The 19,142-nt window shown below is 49.6% G+C and overlaps 1 protein-coding gene across 3 annotated transcripts in view; it reads left to right on the plus strand.

The window, feature by feature from the left end:
- DNAH2 (dynein axonemal heavy chain 2) overlaps positions 1-19,142 on the plus strand; it is a 107,667-nt gene that overhangs the window by 82,356 nt on the left and 6,169 nt on the right. Inside the window, exons 61-79 of one of the 3 annotated variants that reach the window (XM_055406074.2) lie at positions 956-1,166; positions 1,368-1,484; positions 1,649-1,790; positions 2,566-2,735; positions 2,849-2,965; positions 9,602-9,766; positions 10,572-10,697; positions 10,835-10,983; positions 11,057-11,123; positions 11,266-11,416; positions 11,655-11,803; positions 11,989-12,122; positions 12,281-12,425; positions 12,503-12,702; positions 14,149-14,275; positions 15,358-15,544; positions 15,743-15,891; positions 16,016-16,199; positions 16,430-16,620. In XM_055406074.2, the coding sequence (XP_055262049.1) occupies positions 956-1,166; positions 1,368-1,484; positions 1,649-1,790; positions 2,566-2,735; positions 2,849-2,965; positions 9,602-9,766; positions 10,572-10,697; positions 10,835-10,983; positions 11,057-11,123; positions 11,266-11,416; positions 11,655-11,803; positions 11,989-12,122; positions 12,281-12,425; positions 12,503-12,702; positions 14,149-14,275; positions 15,358-15,544; positions 15,743-15,891; positions 16,016-16,199; positions 16,430-16,620 (2,881 nt within the window). Of the gene's footprint in view, positions 1-955; positions 1,167-1,367; positions 1,485-1,648; positions 1,791-2,565; positions 2,736-2,848; positions 2,966-9,601; positions 9,767-10,571; positions 10,698-10,834; positions 10,984-11,056; positions 11,124-11,265; positions 11,417-11,654; positions 11,804-11,988; positions 12,123-12,280; positions 12,426-12,502; positions 12,703-14,148; positions 14,276-15,357; positions 15,545-15,742; positions 15,892-16,015; positions 16,200-16,429; positions 16,621-19,142 lie in introns of those variants that run through there. The other 2 variants (XR_008683255.1, XM_055406127.1) reach the window with 2 other exon arrangements.

Here is a 19,142-nt window from a genome sequence, read left to right on the forward strand (position 1 = left end):
GAAAACTCCAGATTTTCAGTCTGTCTTGAAACATCAGAAATTGTGGCAATACAATTCCATATTCACTCTCAAATGGAAAAAAAAACCAGGCTGAAGCCCAGGGCTTTGTCCACAAAGGTCCATCAAGGCTATGGTTTTTCCAGTAGTCATGTATGGATGTGAGAGTTGGACTATAAAGAAAGCTGAGCACTGAAGAATTGATGCTTTTGAACCGTGGTGTTGGAGAAGACTCTTGAGAGTCCCTTGTACTGCAAGGAGATCCAACCAGTCCATCCTAAAGGAGATCAGTCCTGGGTGTTCATTGGAAGGACTGATGTTGAAGCTAAAACTCCAATACTTTGGCCACCTGATGCGAAAAGCTGACTCATTGGAAAAGACCCTGATGCTGGGAAAGATTGAGGGCAGGAGGAGAAGGGGATGACAGAGGATGAGATGGTTGGATGGCATCACCGACTCAATGGACACGGGTTTGGGTAGACTCCGCCAGTTGGTGTTGGACAGGGAGGTCTGACATGCTGCAGTTCATGGGGTTGCAAAGAGTTGGACATGACTGAACTGAATTGAACTGAAGCCCAGGGATGGCCACCCCCTTGAGAGAAGTGTGTATTTTCTGGTTCACTGCAGCCCCACTGCCTGCTGCACAGCGGGGAATTGCTGCACAGTAGAAAGGCCTCAGGTAGGGAAGTGGTACAATGACAACGTTAGCCAGCATGCCAACTCTGACGATGGTGTGTAGAATAAATGAGAGGGACAAGAGTCTGGAAACGGGAAGACCAGTTGGAAGGCTGTTGGCAATGATCCAGGCAAGGAAATGATACAGATCTGACTAGGGTGGTGGTGGTGGCAACAAGCAGAAATTCAGGGACCAGAGTCATACTGGGAAGGGAGGCTACATGGGCCTCTCCTTTCTGGGGGCCCAGCCTCCTGGGGTTCCTGATCCTACTCTGTCCCCTAGGTTGCTGGCGGAGAAGCGGCAGGAGCTGCTGGATCAGGCCAATAAGCTGCGGACAGGGCTGTTTAAGATCGATGAAACTAGGGAAAAGGTGGAAGTTATGTCCTTGGAGCTGGAAGATGCCAAGAAAAAGGTGGCTGAGTTCCAGAAGCAGTGCGAGGAGTACCTGGTTATCATCGTGCAGCAGAAGCGGGAAGCGGATGAGCAGCAGAAGGTGCCCCTGCCCCTCATGTCCCCTATTCTCTGTGCCTACTGGGCAGAGGGGTTTCCCAGCCTCCATCCGTTATAGGGCAGGGGGTGCCAGTTCCACTCCTCGAGTCTTCTTTAGCTTTCTCTTGCATCATTACCACTAACACCATCACCTCCACTTCTGCTCAAGGTGAAGACAAAACCCTCGTCTTCTCTTCATCCCTAGGCCGTCACAGCCAATAGCGAGAAGATCGCGATTGAGGAAGTCAAGTGCCAGGCACTGGCTGACAATGCCCAGAAAGATCTGGAAGAGGCATTACCAGCCCTGGAAGAGGCCATGCGGGTATCAGGATGGGAAGGCACAGGAAGGAGACTGGGCTGGCCTTGTTCTCAAAGTCCCCTTGGAAGGGAGGAGAAGAGGGGAACTTCAGCTAAGTCCTGTCTCCATAAAGGACCCGTCTTGCCACCTGAGTTGACTCTGGTCCTCAGGTTCATCCCTTTTCTCAGGCCCTGGAGTCTCTGAACAAGAAGGACATAGGAGAGATCAAGTCTTATGGACGGCCCCCGGCTCAGGTGGAGATGGTGTTGCAGGCAGTCATGATCCTTCGAGGCAATGATCCCACCTGGGCAGAGGCCAAGAGGCAGCTAGGTGAGCCAGGAAACTGGAAGGTAATTTATGCCAGTCCACCCAGCATTCCTCTGATCATCTACTGGGCATCAGGCGCTCAGAGAGACAGAGATGAAGGAACTGTGCCCGCTCTCAAAGCACACAACCTGTTGGGGAAGAGGAGGCATAACCATCAGTTAAGGTCTTTGGTTGTAGGTAACTCATCTTCATTTAAGCAAATGAAAGAAAAAAGAAAGAGGGACTTCCCTGGTAGTCCAGTGGTTAAGACTGTGCTTCCAGTGAAGGGGAGTGGGTTCAATCCTTTGTAAGAAGATCCCACATGCCCCATGACTCAGCCACACACACACACACAATGGGAGAAGTTGTTGTAAGGATATTGGAATGCATTACAGAATCTAAGGACAGGAGTGCCTCTGCTCCCACCCCCCAAAAGGACAGAATCAGAAAAGGGAAAACAAGGGTCTGTTTTACTCTTGTGATATTTTTCCTGTTCTGAGTTCTGTTGGTGGAATGTAGCCTGTAAGCTATAGTTTGGTGACCCCTGCCCTAGAAGAAAGTGCAAAGTATATAGACAGAATGGTGTGTGGGATGGGTGGTTGGGCTGAGAGGGTGGAAGGTACGTGCTGGGAGGAGAGGCTGGGGAGGTTGTGGAGGCTCTGGGAGCTTAAGGGTCTAGATGAGGGAGCACAGCCAGTGGAGGGACTGTGGGATGAGGTCAGGCCTTGGGAACTGAGCCCAGGAAGCACGTGGCTGTGCCTGAGCAGTGGAGGTGAGGCCCCCAATCTTCATCCCCCAGGGGAACAGAACTTCATCAAATCACTGATCCACTTCGATAAAGACAATATCTCAGATAAGGTCCTGAAGAAGATCGGAGCCTACTGCGCCCAGCCCGACTTCCAGCCTGACATCATTGGCCGCGTGTCACTGGCTGCCAAGTCCCTCTGCATGTGGGTTCGGGCCATGGAGGTAGGCAGTGACAGGCAGGATGGGAGCAGTGAGGCTGGGTGAGAGGAGGGGGATGGAAGGCTCATGGCAGGTGAGTGGGTGGCGAGTGAGGGGTGCCTGCTGTCTCCCCGCAGCTCTATGGGCGGCTGTACCGGGTGGTGGAGCCCAAGCGGATCCGCATGAACACTGCGTTGGCCCAGCTTGCGGAGAAGCAAGCCGCCTTGGCCGAGGCTCAGGAGAAGCTGCGCGAGGTGAGCCTTGTACCTATGTTTTCCGTTTTCCAAGGTGGTAGCTCTCCCAGATTCCCGATTTCTAGGATGCTTCCTTTCTGTTTATTTCTCCCTGTCTAATTCTAGCCCCTCCTCCTTATAGTCCTGTCTGCCTCCCACTCTGCACCTTGTTTAGATGGCTGCCTCTGGCTCAGAAAGCTAAGTCGGTTGAGAGGGTTACAAAGGCATAGGGGGGCTGTCTCCAGGGAGCCCTTCCCACAACTGATCTGGAGCTGGCAGTGTTCACCATCCTTTGTTGGGGCCGTTTGGAGAAGGTCCTTGAAACAGTAACGGATGAAATCTGTGTGGCAAATGGGTCTTTGCTCAGGGGATGGGGCAAGGGTGTCACATTGCTGCTTGGACCTGGAAGAATACGGGGGTGTTGGAGCCTGGGGTTGTCATCTGGAGGTAGAGAGGGTTATTTCCTGTGAGAGGGCTAGATAATCCAGAAGGTGCTCTCCTACAAGATACATACACAAGTAACTCTCCTATCAGGCAGAATATAAGTGCTATTATCAGGAGTTCAAAATTCTTCCAGTCTATCATTTAATTTTCTATCATTGATTTAATAAGTAGTATAAATATATCCACATGGTTTGAAATTCAAAAGGACAAAAGCGTATCCAGTAAGAATTCTCCCTTTCACCTTCTGCTTTCTAATCACCAGCTCCTCTCCCTTGAAAGTAACTTCTGCCTTCCAATGCAGGGGATACCGTTTTGATCCCAGATCAGGGAACTAAGATCCCACATGCTTCAGGGTAACTAAGCCCCCACATGCTTCAGGGTAACTAAGCCCATGTGCTGCAACCAAGATCCAGCGTGCACACACACATACACACAAAGAAATTTCCATTCTGACCCATTTCTGAGGCTTCTGGGGCAGTTTCCAAACCAGGGGGCCCTAACCTTTGCTGTGTGTCAGAATCGGACCTAGGGAAAATCTCTGTTTTCAGGGATCCAAGCAAATGAGTAATGGTTAAAATTATTTACTCAAGATTTGGATTGAAATGTAATATAGCTGGACTCTGGGCCTCTTCCCAGACCTCTAGTGCTGTGTTCAGAGTTCCCCATCTCTGGGCAACTCTGATGGGGAAGAAGGCCTCAAACGGCTGATTTCCAGGCTCCCCCAGAGATTCTTACTTAGTTGGCCTGGCAGGAGCCCAGGGTCAGCACAGTGCTAGCTGCAAGCAGGTGGCTCAGCATGCCTGATTCTGAAGTTTTATTGAAAGCTGTATTTGCATTTTACACTTTCAGTAACAAAGGAGAAATTTCAGTTCCCTGTTTGCTTACTCTTACCAACTAGAGGTCCTCAAGATACGGTGTGAGATCCCCCACCAGAGACCTAAGATGAGGTACCCTACAAATGCTTCTCCCGAGAATGACACTGTTGGCAGCTGACCCTACAGGCCCATTTTTTCCCACATGTGAAGGAGACAACCCCTAATTATTTGGCCTAGGATATGATTCATCAAGAGGTGAGAAATCTTTCCTAATGGATGGCCATACCCATGAGTATTTAGGCTTGAGAAAAAGAGTAAAAGAGTAAAGATTTCAAGAGAGGTTGAGAGGTAATGATGAACCGAGGTGGTGGGGGATTTAAATCAGGAGGCGGGGTTCTAGCCCCAGTGCCGGCAGTAACCAGCAAGTCACTTAATCCCACTAAATCTTAGGCATTGGAAGGCACATTCTTAACCTCTGGACCACCAGGAAAGTCCCAGAACAGACTCTTCATCCACCACAGAACTCTTAATTAAGGCCACCCTTTCGGACTACATCTCTCCCCTGCCCAAGCCCCATTTCCTAGAAATTGCCTTGCTTCAAACATCCTGTCTCTATAGAGAAAGCCACTCATTCATGGACAAAGCTACAGCCACCTGCCAAGGTCAAAATAACACAGGGTTGGCCTAAAAACTTTCACTGAAGTCATAGAAGTTAAAAGTCAACCACACAAATGTAAAAACCCACTGGACCTAATGTGAGCCTTACTCACCTTACTCAGAACACCTGTCCACACGCTGCAGTCTGATCAGGAAACCCCCAGCACTGTCAAAAATGTCTTGGGGGCTTTTCTGGTCTGCATATATGTATACTCTCTCTTTTTTAAAACCTGTGCCATTGTTTTTTTCATTTTCTCTTTTTTTCCATTTTTTCATTTTTGGCCATGGCATGTAGGATCTTAGTTCCCCAACCAGGGATCAAACCCACACACCTGCATTGGAAGCATGGTGTCTTAACCACTGGACGGCTGGGAAAGTCCAAAAGGTATACTCTTGAAGGGATCTGAGAACTAGTAGTCTTATTCTATGCGCGAGTTCTAAGCAAATTGAGAAATAAAAGGCATTTGGCCAAAATATCACCTATAAAGACTAGGCTGGAGGATGTGGAAGATGTCTGTGAGCAAGTGGCCCTCCTAGTAGGGACCCCCATCTTCAGACAGACTTACCTGGTCTTGGGCATTGTTGGGGGGCACAGAGTGGGACTTGTGCTCACCCCTAAAAAGAAAGGGCATGAGCTCAGTTGAGCATTCCCAGTCTACTCTTTCCAATTTTACCAGTCAGATCAGTCACCACCTCCCCTGGAGAAGGGTGAGAAAAAGTCCTGGAGGAAGTCTTCCAACACACAAGGGAACGACCAAGACAAAAAATCGTAACAAGCCATGACCCCAAAAGAAAAAATAAACCCAGAGAAAATTCAGGTTATGGAGAAAACTCGAAAAAAGCAGACCTCATCTAATTAGTATCATCAGAGAGAGTGATTAAGAAAGAAATGACATCCACAGAACAAAAATAGGATGATAAAAGGCCAAATGAAAAGAAAGAATTCTGGGAAATTTAAAAATGATCAAAGTGTGACATTTGGTAGAAGGGTGGGAGGATAGCATCATAGAACATAATACAAAAATCAAAACCAGAGACAGAAAACAGAAGAGAGAGAGGAGACACAACCAACCCATAAGAATTTCTGAAAGAAAAAACACATCATCAGGGATAATAGAAAAAGGATTTAACAACCAGTTCGGCCCACACAGTGACCTGTCTGAATGTGTCTCACCACGAGCAGCCCAGCCTGGTTCACATTGGGCACCAATCCGGATCATGATGACACTGACACTGTTTATTAGCATTTGACCTTTATAATCAGTCTAGGGACGGAGCACTCCAGAAATCTTGCCTGGAGAATCCCATGGATGGAGAAGCCTGGTGGGCTATAGTCCATGGGGTCGCAAAGAGTTGGACATGACTGAGCACCTTAACTTTCACTTTCACTTTTCAGAAACGGAGCACAGAAGACCCACTGTGGCCTCTCTGAATGTCAACCTCAACGATGTAAAAATAAAAGTACCGCCTAAAAATTGGGGAAATGGACACAGCTGGGAAAGACAGGACAGTGCTTTTGCAGCAGATAAAATAGAACACAGTTTTAATGTGTTGGGACTTTCCAGTTGTTAAGATTCTGCACTTCCACTGCAGGGGGCACAGGTTCAATCCCTGATCCCTAGTTGGCAAACTGAGATCCCACGTGCCTTGCACAGTGGCAACAAACAAAAAATATATAAATTTATTACTTATAACACTAGAATGTTATTTAACATTATATAAAGGTAGCCAGTGGGAGAGATAAAACTATTAGGAAATTTGGAGAGATCGTGTGTGCTTGCTAAGTAGCTTCAGTCATGTCCGACTCTTTGCGACCCTATGAACTGTAGCCGGCCAGGCTCCTCTGTCCATGGGATTCTCTAGGCGAGAATATTGGAGTGAGTTGCCGTGGCCTCCTCCAGGGAATCTTCCCAACCCAGGGATCAAACCTGCTTCTTTATGTCTTCTGCACTGGCGGGTGGGTTCTTTACCACTAGTGCCACCTGGGAAGCACTTGAGAGATTCTAAATGCCCTTGAAGTGGTCTTCGTGGGTGTGAAACAAATGGTGAGAATTTTAATCGGTCCCTCTTATTATAGTATTGAAATGAAGTCCACTTAATTTATCCAGTCATGTTCATGTCCTGATTTTATGACTTGTATCTATCAATAAACATTGTGATACCTGGGGAAAAAAAGAAAAAACTACTAAATGTAGAGAGAAAGGGATGAGGTGTGTTGGTATAAGAGAATCAGATCTTCATCCATCATAGCATTAAGTCCATAGAAATAGTCTAATGTTGACAAAGCAGGAAACAGCTGTATAAAATATACTTCTAGTATCTGTAGAGGATGAACTAGAAACAGGTCACATTGGCTCCTTCAAGAAGGAAGCTGGGTAGATGGAGAAGAGGGTTGGGAGGAAGATTTTTCATGCTTTAATGCCTCTTGAATTTTTAAGTTACCTATTCACAAAGTAAACACAATTAAAATAGAAAAGGACAGCAGCATCAAGATGTGCTTATGCAAGTACAAGGATACTCATTACAGCTTCGTTAATTATAGAAAACATTGGGAAGACACAAATGCCCATCAGTAGGAAACTTGTCATATAAACTGTGGTTCCATCATACATAAAATTTGCAGCTGTTAAAAAGAATGAGACAGCTTCACAAGAATGGATTTGAAGACAGGTGGAAAATAGTAAAGTATAAAACAGTGATATTGAATGTTACCATTTATCTTTTTGAAAAAAATCATCCATTCAAGAGATATTTATTGAGCGCGGGGCACTGCCTGGGTCTGATTCAGCGGCGACTGTGGCGATCACCTCACGATGCTTACATTTGATTTACTGTTGATGGACTCGACCTGGAAAGTTACACTAGAAACTGATGACAGTGGTTCCCTCTCAGGTTGGGGCTGGGAGCTGGGGTCGGGAGTGGGAGAAAGACAAACCCGGGCACACTTTTTTTCCTTTGGAATGTTGATTTGTGTGAAACATATTCACCATTCAAAAAAACCAAAAAAAACAAATGTGACAAGTTATTTTCAAAAAAAGTTAAAGATGTTAGGTGTGATAATGGTGTTATGACTATGTCCTTTTCTAAAAAGAGATGCATTATGAGGTATTTGGGGCTTCCCTGGTGGCTCAGAGGTTAAAGCATCTGCCTCCAATGCGGGAGACCCGGGTTCGATCCCTGGGTCGGGAAGATCCCCTGGAGAAGGAGATGGTAACCCACTCCAGTATTCTTGCCTGGAGAATCCCATGGACGGAGAAGCCTGGTAGGCTACAGTCCACGGGGTCGCAAAGAGTCGGACACGACTGAGCAACTGAATGGAACGGAACGGATGAGGTATTTAAAGTTGAAATGTCATGAGTTTGTAACATTCTTTAAAATACTTTGGCGAAAAACAAGTAGATGGAGTAAATATAGCAAAATGTTAACAGCTGTTAAATCTGGGTGATGGGTGTGTAGGTATTGCTTATATTAGTCTTTTTCTTAAGTTTGAAATTTTTCATAATTATATTTAATTAAAAAGATTAAAACTGCAAAAATTTAAAGCTATATATATATATATATATATACATGCACATATAGTAGCTGCATAAGCATAATAGAGATAAGGAGGTAATTACTTGAAGAAATAAAAAGAGACATGGTTAAAAAATAATTTGCTACTAAAGAGTGGAACTAATAGGAAAGTGGGCTAGAGGACCATTGCTTTTCCTTATAACCTCTTTTATTTTACTATTTAGGTTTTTAACCCTGTGCATGTATTTCTTGTGTAGAAAATCAAAACACTGAAAACATGCAAAATAAATAATGAAATATAGATCTATCATATAGCTGCCTCCCCAGAGCCCAGTCTCTTCGGGAAGCCAAATTATAATCAGAGTGTTGCTGATGAGTGTGGACTCAGTGCATGGAGGTGGTTGTGTGAACCTGATGACAAGTGTCATGCAGTAGAGCCTCCCAGATAACCCGGCACATGTGTGTGAGGGCCAGAGCACCCTTTCCTTGTGGGCCCCTAGCCTCTGAGTGGCCCATCTGATCCCTGAACAACACCTTCTTTCTTTAGATGCTCAAGTCATTCAAGGGTGACATTTTGAATCTCCACTTTGCTTTAAAAAATGTTGCCTGGAGGGAATTCTCTGGTGGTCCAATAATTAGGGCTCCACGCTTTCACTGCAGGGCCACGGGTTCAAGTCCCGGTTGGGGAATTAAGACCCCACATGCCTCCTGGCACAGGCAAAAATAATAATAATAATAATTCCTTGGAGGGCTACTTATCTCATTCCCAAGTTCTTGGAAGTCAACCTCAATAGTTGGGAAAAAATGAAAATTTCCTTATGATGAGAACTCAGGAGTCGCTCTCTCAACAACATGGAATGGTGGTTATTTTTGTGCTATCTGGTCCTCTCTTGTCAAAACATCCTGTGTGGTTTATCCCTGTGCTATGAGAGGCCCGTCTCTTCCTCAGCCTTGAGTTCATGACCAAGCAGTTTCCAGGCTCAAGGAAGGAGTGGTGGAGTGGTGGAGGCTCAGGAAAGAAAACTCACCTGATCACATATATCTTATTTTTTCCTTCACAACAACCCTGCAGGGTAGGTGTTAATTTTTTGTACCTGAGGAAACTGAGGCTCCAAGAGATCATTTTTCCCTGAGGTCATAGAGCCACAACATGGCAGATGGGTAATCCGAAGCCAGAATTGTCTGGCCTCCAGCCTGAGTTAGATCCCTATACTCTGATCCCTCCCAGGTGGCTGAGAAACTGGAGATGCTGAAGAAACAGTATGATGAGAAGCTGGCACAGAAGGAGGAACTTCGCAAGAGGTCCGAGGAGATGGAGATGAAGCTGGAGCGTGCTGGGATGCTGGTGTCCGGGCTGGCTGGCGAGAAGGCCCGATGGGAGGAAACAGTAAAGGTAAGGCCAGCTGCAGCCCCTGGCTCTCCTCGCTGTTGCCCACCACTGCCACCAGCTCCTGGCCTATTTAGGTGGAGGGACAGGAGGGGAAATGATGGCGATGCTTGGGTGTAGGGACACCCAAGAATGGGGCGTGGGCATTCTTTCTCTCACATTTGTTGAGAATAGTGGGAGGAGAGGCTTTTGTGCCAGGAGGGATCTGCCTCCTTGTGTAGTGGGACCGGAAAATACTCACGAGGACCCTGATAGAGCTCACTGATCTGACTGAAGCCAACCTGGGGCATCTCATCTCTGGTCTCAGTGAGTTCCTGGCTTCACAAGAGGGTTAGGCCTTATCACAAGAAACTAACACTGCTGAATTCCCTGGTGGTCCAGTGATTAAGACTCCATGCTCTCACTGCCGAGGGCCTGGGAGCTAAGATCCCACAAACCATGTGGCACGACCAAAAAAAAAGAGAGAAGAAATAAACATTGCTGTTAAAGTTGGGGAACTCAAGGGAGTCCCCTTGTGGTCTAATGATTAGGGTTCGGCGCTGTCACTGCCACAACCTGGGTTTGATCCCTGGTCAGGGAACTGAGATCCTGCAAGTCACATGGCATGGCCAAAATATGAAAAAAAAAACCATGGGGAACTCAAAAGTCGTGAGAGTAGGGTAGAGTTCTTGGGGCACAAGGATTTAGGAGAGGGAAAGACTCCCTCTGATCTGGACAGTGTCCAGAGGGGAGAGTGCCTTCAGATTTGTCCATGTGCCTCCAGTACTGGGGCCCAGGAAGACTTACACCTACCTCCCCTGCTGTCCTCCAGGGCCTGGAGGAGGATCTGGGCTACCTGGTGGGAGACTGTCTCCTGGCAGCTGCCTTCCTGTCCTATATGGGACCCTTCCTGACCAACTACCGGGATGAGATTGTCAACCAAATCTGGATCAGGAAGGTAAGGCAGGGCTCGGGTGTGATGCATGAGTTCCTGGGCTCTGAGATCACAGCTCTGGGAGTAACAGAGATGTTGGGAAGGGACAGGGGTGCTGGGCTCTGATATCCAGGCTGAAGCTTTGGGTTCCTTCCACCCAGATTTCAGAGCTACAGGTTCCTTGCTCACCCCGCTTCACGTTCGACAACTTCCTGTCCAATCCTACCAAAGTTCGGGACTGGAACATTCAAGGGCTGCCCTCAGATGCCTTCTCCACTGAGAATGGCATCATTGTCACCCGTGGCAACAGGTGAGGATGCTGCTGGGAGCACAAGGCTGAGCGAAGGCTGAGCCTATCTTCTGACTAACACTTCCTCCTTCAGGTGGGCACTGATGATCGATCCGCAGGCCCAGGCCCTGAAGTGGATCAAGAACATGGAAGGAAATCAGGTACAGGGCTGGGGATGGGGGAGGGCTGATTTGTCCCCTTAGATTCTCTTCCCAAGTCTGACTCTTTTTGAGGTCCTACCCTTTGGCTATTACCAATCCTGTATCCCTCAGCATTTCTTCCATAGTTTTCCTTGCTTTCCAGGGCCTACAAATCATCGACCTGCAGATGAACGATTACCTCCGAATCCTAGAAAATGCCATCCAGTTTGGATATCCAGTTCTGCTCCAGAACGTGCAGGAATATCTGGATCCCACACTCAACCCTGTGCTCAACAAATCTGTAGCTCGAATTGGTCAGGGCCCAGGCTTATGGTGGGGTTGGGCTGAGACCAGCAAGGTTGGACCCATGGCAGGAAAGCACTGGGTCTTTGGCTGTGTCTCCTGCTACCCTGTCCCTGTCCCTGTCACACACATCTGGGTTGGGGCCGTAGGCAGGCTGAGTCCCTGCTGCTGGATTCCAGCTGGGGAACAATGGGTCAGCCCACACTTGGTCATGTGGAGTCCCTGCCCTTGACCCTCCTGTCAGTGCAGGTGGTCGGTTGCTGATGCGCATCGGAGATAAGGAGGTGGAATACAATCCCAACTTCCGTTTCTACATCACCACCAAGCTCTCTAACCCCCACTACAGCCCAGAGACCTCAGCCAAGACCACCATTGTCAACTTTGCTGTCAAAGAACAGGTGGTTGGGGGACGATGCCTAGACTGAACCAGGGTGAATCCAGAGGACTGTAGAGTCAGCCAGGACTGAGAAAAGGCTGAGATTGTGTCGGGCAGCTGGGGATGTGGGGCTTGAGAGGTGTAAAGGGATGTAAAGGGTAAAGGTCACCAGAGTGGCATTCTCACCACGGGTCCTGGCCATCTCAGGGCCTGGAGGCCCAGCTGCTGGGCATTGTGGTCCGGAAGGAGCGGCCGGAGCTGGAGGAGCAGAAGGACTCGCTGGTCATCAATATCGCCGCTGGCAAGAGGAAGCTCAAGGAGCTGGAGGACGAGATCCTTCGGTGAGATCCTGCTTCCCCCAGCCCACAGCCCGCGGGTCTGCTCGCAGGCTTGACTACAGTCCCAGGGGGCTGATGAGGAGTCGCCCCTCCCCTGCTCCCGGCCCGGCGCAGCACCCGCTGAAGCCCCTTTATCCACGTGCCTCTTGGCTTGTCTCCAGGCTGCTGAACGAGGCCACGGGCTCCCTACTAGACGACGTGCAGCTGGTGAACACCCTGCGGACCTCCAAGATAACCGCCACCGAGGTGACCGAACAGCTGGAGACCAGCGAAACCACGGAGATCAACATCGACCTGGCCCGAGAGGTGAACCACAGCGACCTCCGGCCCCGCCCCCTCTCCGAGCCCCCGCCCCTCCGCCCCTGACTCCGCCCCTTCCACAGGCTTACCGCCCGTGCGCCCAGCGGGCCTCTGTGCTGTTCTTCGTGCTCAACGATATGGGCCGCATCGACCCGATGTACCAGTTCTCCCTGGACGCCTACATCAGCCTCTTTATCCTCAGCATCGACAAGAGCCATCGCAGCAACAAGTTGGAGGACCGCATCGACTACCTGAACGAGTACCACACCTACGCTGTATACAGGTCTGGGCGCCTCACCGCGCTCTGCGCGCGCCCGGCGTAAGGCCCAGTGGCTCTGTGCCCACCAACCCCTCTGGTTACTTGTGCTTTGGAGCTGCCCCTGCCACCACCCCTGGACCCCTGCTCTTCTCACCATACACCTCCCTGGACAGTGTCCACCCTCTGGCTGACCATCACCCATGGGCTGACCAGTCGCAGTCCCAGTGTCTCCCTTGAGCATTAGCCTTATGTGGAGGACCTTCCCCTGTGCCAGCACTTCTCAAAAGGTTAATGTGTCCACGACGCAGGTTAATGTGTAGACTCCGACTCAGTAGGTCTGGGCTGGGACCTGGGAGCCTGCATTTCTAACAAGCTCCCAAGTGAAGCTGCTGCTCCTGGTCTGTGGCTCCCACTTTGAGTAGTGAGGTTCTTGACCCCCGCCTGGACATCCCACAGACCCCTCAAGGTCAACCTGTTTCACATCCAACTCGTTGTCTCCCCTTTCTTCAGGAGCTGCACCCCTGAGTAGCATCAAAAGCCACCTCCCAAGCACCCGAACTGGGAGAGATTCCTGGCTCTTCACTATCCCTCACCTCTTAGATCAGTCCACAGGTTTTGCTCATGATTCTTCCTGCACACTGCTCCCCCATCCCACCCAGGTCTCGCCACTGCCATGACTCACTTCAGTCGAGGCCTCCGTGATCTTTCTTTCTGAATTCCCCCACGGGTTCCCAACGGGTCCTTCCGCCTCCAGCTCTGTCCTTCTCCAGTCTGTCCTGCGGTCAGCAACGTGAGCCTTTCAAACACACAAATCTGGCCGTGCCACCCCAGCCCCGGCTTCCATTCTGCGGTGGTTGTTTTGTGTCCAATAGCCATAAAGTCCTCCATACCTGGGCTGGCACCTGTCCCCCAGCCTCACCTTCCCCCTCCTTACACTGGACCCTGAGCATCGCTGATGCCCTGCACACCATGGTTTTCTCACCACCACTGCCTCCTTGGCCTGTGTCTGAGCTCTCCCTGGCGTCCTCCCCTCTCCTCTCTGCCACATCACGGTAACTCTCCTGCACCTCCGGCTCCGCTCCAGGCAGGGGGAGTGCTGCCACTCTTGTATAGGATTCGTCTTGTCACACCTCTCGTGTCCTCTCATATGGTCTCTCGCTTGTCCTCCCCACTCTGCCTGACTTCCTCCAGGACAGCAGGACAGAGACTGTATTCGTTCACCTTTGTGTCTTCAGGTCCTGAAAGAGTACCTGGCACATAGCCGGGGTCCAGTCAGTGTTGAGGAAATTCTGGGAGAATCACATCCTCTTTCTAGAGCCCTGAAGGCTAGGCTGTTTACAGGAGGTTTGGATTAGAGGTTGATGAAGGTCCTCCCTGTAGGCAGGGCTCTGTGATTGTCGGGTCTTCACTCAGGAAGCCTCGATGCTGAGTTATCCTGCCTCCCACACCCCCACCCTTGTCCCCTCCCAGGTACACCTGCCGCACGCTTTTCGAGCGCCACAAGCTGCTATTCAGTTTTCAGATGTGTGCCAAAATCCTGGAGACTTCTGGGAAACTCAACATGGATGAATACAACTTCTTTCTACGCGGTGGTGTGGTGAGTTGGGTAGAGAGTATATCTGAGTGTGGGTTGGATGAGGTCGGGAGTGGACCCCAGATCCAGAGGGGTAAGCCCAGGATCCAGCAAGTGAGTGGAGGAAAGCTGGCAGGAGCAGGCGTATGACAATCTCCCTGGGGGCCATGGGGAGTGGTTTGCCTGCATTACAGGTGGGGCTTTGAGCCCCTTCCCTGTGACCACTGATTGGCCTGACCTGGCCACTCTTTCACTGTCTCTCAGGCCACTCCTTCCCCATCCTGAATTCCGTGGTCACTGTTACACTCTCTTCCTTCCAGACACCCTCAGCCCCTTTGCCGCCTCCCCACTCCAGCTGCACAAGCTTCTCACTGTCACAGGCATGTCCCATCCCAGGGCCTTCACACCAGCTGTTCCTTCTGCTAGAAAATTGTTCCTGCAGGTGTACACTGTGCCCTCCCTCTCCTCCTTTAAGGCGTGATTCAAATCTCACCTCAGTGAGATTTCCTTGACTGTCTTAATATTTCCAGCTACCCTTAAGCACTACCAGTCTCCCTTAATCTTCCTCAACCTATTCTCTTTTTCCATGGCACTGTCATCTTTAACCTACTAGATAATTATTTGCTGTGTTTTTGGTTCATTATCTGCCATCCCATGTGGGAAAATAAGCTCCTCAAGGGCAGAGGTAGTTGTCTGTTTTGTTCAGTTGTGTGTCTCGAGTGCTTAAAGCATAGTTGGTGAACAATAAATATTTGTTAAATTAATAAGTGACAGTGAACAGGTTGTGCTTCTCTTAAGGGTGCAGCTCCAATTGCCATCACTCAGGTAGAAGGCAGTATTGCCAGGAAACCACCAGAGGGCGCCCGCTTCCTAACTTTGGACTGTGCCTTCACCCACATGGTGGCTCAGAGACAGGCTCCCGCTTTCCTTCCATTTCCCCAATAAAGGTAGATTCCAATCCATCTCAGATTCCTGCAATCATTTCTTCATTTTGATGCATGAAATACTCATCTTGGCTTTTTCACCTTAGGAAAAAAAAAGCACAAACTCTTCTTTTGGGATAGTCTGGGGCAATGCTTTTCTCCTCTCTCTTCCCCTCACCCCAGGTCTTGGATCGTGAGGGCCAAATGGATAACCCTTGTACCACCTGGCTCGCAGACGCGTACTGGGATAACATCACAGAGCTGGACAAACTGACCAACTTCCATGGGCTCATGAACTCCTTTGAGCAATATCCTCGAGACTGGCACCTGTGGTACACCAACGCCACCCCCGAGAGGGCCATGCTGCCAGGTGCCTGACGCCAGGCCTCCCTCTCCTTTCTCTTCCCTCCGTCAGCCGAACACCTGCTCTTTCCTCTAATTCCTCCCATGTCTGTCCTAAGTTCCCTCAGCACATCTGCCCCCTGGCCCAGAGTCCCCACAGGCACCTCTTTGTTCAGATTCCCTGCTCCTCCAGGCTCACTAACCCTAACCTTAATCTTGTCCCCAGGTGAGTGGGAAAACGCCTGCAATGAAATGCAACGAATGCTGATTGTTCGCTCCCTGCGCCAGGACCGCGTGGCCTTCTGTGTAACTTCTTTCATCGTCTCCAACCTTGGCTCCCGCTTCATTGAGCCACCTGTGCTAAACATGAAGTTGGTCAGTGGCTCTTCTGCCTTCCCACCTGCTTCTCCTTGTCCCAGTCTGCCACCTGCACTTCCTCAGTCTCTCCCGAGACCTCACCTGGCCTTCTGCCTAAGGTCACGCCCTGTGCTGCTGGCAGGTGATGGAGGACTCGGCCCCACGGACCCCACTGGTGTTCATCCTGTCCCCTGGCGTGGACCCCACCAGTGCCTTGCTCCAGCTGGCTGAGCATACAGGCATGGCCCAGCGCTTCCACGCCTTGTCTCTGGGCCAGGGCCAGGCCCCCATCGCAGCTCGACTTCTCCGAGAGGGTGTGGTTCAGGGTCAGTGTCTACCCGGTTCTTCTGCCCCCAACCACAACCTGGTCTGACTGTCCACCAGCTCCCACCTGTCACCCTGCTATCACTGCAGCTCCTGCTCCTCCAGAAGGCCTTGGGGGCTGGCACCTGAGCACTTGGACCCTCCCCCCAAACTAGCCCCTTAACCAGAAGAACAGTAGGGGCACAGACAAGGCATAGGGAGTGGTTCCCACCACATCAGCACCTCCTTGCAGGACACTGGGTGTTCCTCGCCAACTGCCACCTATCGCTGTCCTGGATGCCGAACCTGGATAAACTGGTGGAGCAGCTGCAGGTGGAGGATCCACACCCTTCCTTCCGGCTCTGGCTCAGCTCCAGCCCCCACCCAGACTTCCCCATCTCCATCTTGCAGGCCAGCATCAAGATGACCACAGAGCCACCAAAGGTATGGGCAACTTTAGATAGCAGCAGTGCCCACACCAGCGGGCCTACCTGTCCTCCTCCCGGCCTCAGAGAGAGGGTTTAACCTTAACAACAAGGTTGCTCTTTTGATTCTACTGTCCTTTAAAAAATTCCACCTCTGCGTGCCAAACTCTTAGAACATAGTAGTAATAGCTAACTTTTTTTGAGTGTTATTACATGCCAGGCATTGTTCTAAATGCTTACGTTTATTAATTCATTTAACATACACACACGTGCGCCTATCAGGTAAGTACTCCCAGCCCCATTTTACAGGTAGGAAACTGAGGCAAAGGAAGAGTAGTATATAACTAGTGTGTGGACCTGTCAGCCTCTTCCTCCTCCGGACACTTCCTTACATTCTCTCCCTACTGTCACTTCCTGGCCTTTCTCCTTCCCTCCAGTTCTACTGAAATTTTTATCTCCAATACTACGAGGTCACCTTGGAATGCAATTGTACCAGTCTTTTAAAATCTGATCATGTCACTGCATCCTGCCCATTTACCTTTGCTTAAACTATTTTTCGGAGAAGGCAATGGCACCCCACTCCAGTACTCTTGCCTGGAAAATCCTATGGATGGAGGAGCCTGATAGGCTGCAGTCCATGCGGTCGCGAAGAGTCAGACACAACTGAGCGACTTCACTTTCCCTTTTCACTTTATACATTGGAGAAGGAAATGGCAACCCACTCCAGTGTTCTTGCCTGGAGAATCCCAGGGACAGGGAGCCTGGTGGGCTGCCGTCTCTGGGGTCGCACAGAGTCGGACACGACTGAAGCGACTTAGCAGCAGCAAACTATTTTGGTAGCTTCTCATTGCTTTTAATCAAGTTCAGAACCCTATTCACATGGCCTGTGTGCCCCTGCGAGCACCTCTCCTGCTTTGTCTGTCGCAACTTTCCCTTTCACTTTCTTTACCTACACCATCAACTTTTAAAATTGTTTCGCTGTTCTTCCTCAACAGACTGTGATCTCCAGCCTGGTGCTTTTTCATGCACTGTCCTCCCTGTTTTCCTCCCCACCCCCTTCTTTGCCCCTTCAGGTCTCAGTCCCACCAGTACTTTCTCAGGAATCCTCTTCACTGTTCTCTCTGACCTTCCGCTGCAAGAACTTTATACCTATTGCTGTGATTCTGGTTAACACCTGACTTCTCAAGACTGTCAGCTCAAGAGGGCAGAGACCATGTCTCCTCCTCCCTCGCCGTGTTGCTCACCTGTGACTGATGCAGGGAGCCGTTCGTGGTAGGTGCTCAACCAACGAGGGCCGATCCGATGCACAGGCATGCGGATGTCTTTCATCATTAAATCCTTTGGCCACCTTGGGGAGGCTGCCACAGTTGACTGTCCCCCCAGCTTCCCTGACACACTCCTGGTCCCCCTTCTGTTTCCTGCGACATCATCGATTCCTTCTGTGTTTCTTTCTTCTCCTGTCCTGTCCGCATTCTACATTTCCTCCCTTCACAAGTTGATGAAGAAAACGTCCTCTTCCTGATTTCAACCCCAATCCCCATCTCTGGCTCCATTACTGAACTCAGTGCCAGGTGGAATTCCATCTGGTTACAAAGTACTTCTTTTTGGCACTCTAGCATCATAAATTACTAGCTCTCAAAACAAGTCTTCAGCTCCTGCATGCAGATTATCTCCTGGGCCCATTTTTGTTAATCAGTTCAGTTGCTCAGTCGTGTCTGACTCTTTGTGACCCCATGGACTGCAGCACGCCAGGCTTCCCTGTCCATCACCAACTCACCAACTCCTGGAGCCTACTCAAACTTTTGTCCATTGCGTTGGTGATGCCATCCAACCATCTCATCCTCTGTCATCCCCTTTTCCTCCCGCCTTCAATCTTTCCCAGCATCAGAGTCTTTTCCAATGAGTTGGTTCTTCGCATCAGGTGGCCAAAATATTGGAGTTTCAGCTTCAGCATCAGTCCTTCCAATGAATATTCAGGACTGATTTCCTTTAGGATTGACTGGTTGGTTCTCCTTGCAGTCCAATGGACTCTCAAGAGTCTTCTCCAACACCACAGTTCAAAAGCATCAGTTCTTCAGTTCTCAGCTTTCTTTATAGTCCAACTCTCACATCCATACATGACTACCGGAAAAATCATAGCTTTGACTAGACGGGTCTTTGTTGGCAAAGTAATGTCTCTGCTTTTTAATATACCGTCTAGGTTTGTCATAGCTTTTCTTCCAAGGAGCAAGCGTCTTTTAATTTCATGGCTGCAGTCACCATCTGCAGTGATTTTGGAGCCCCCCAAAATAAAGTCTCTCACTGTTTCCATTGTTTCCCCATCTATTTGCCATGAAGTGATGGGACCAGATATCATGATCTTAGTTTTCTGAATGTTGAGTTTTAAGCCAACTTTTTCACTCTCCTCTTTCACTTTCATCAAGAGGCTCTTTAGTTTTTTCTTTGCTTTCTGCTGTAAGGGTGGTGTCATCTGCCTATCTGAGGTTATTAATCTTTCTTGCAGCAATCTTGATTCCAGCTTGTGCTTCATCCAGCCTGGCA

The sequence above is a fragment of the Moschus berezovskii genome, chromosome 20, assembly GCF_049115385.1.
Source record: "Moschus berezovskii isolate FMDL1 chromosome 20, NW_MosBer_1.0, whole genome shotgun sequence".
Classification (NCBI taxonomy): Eukaryota; Metazoa; Chordata; class Mammalia; order Artiodactyla; family Moschidae; genus Moschus; species Moschus berezovskii.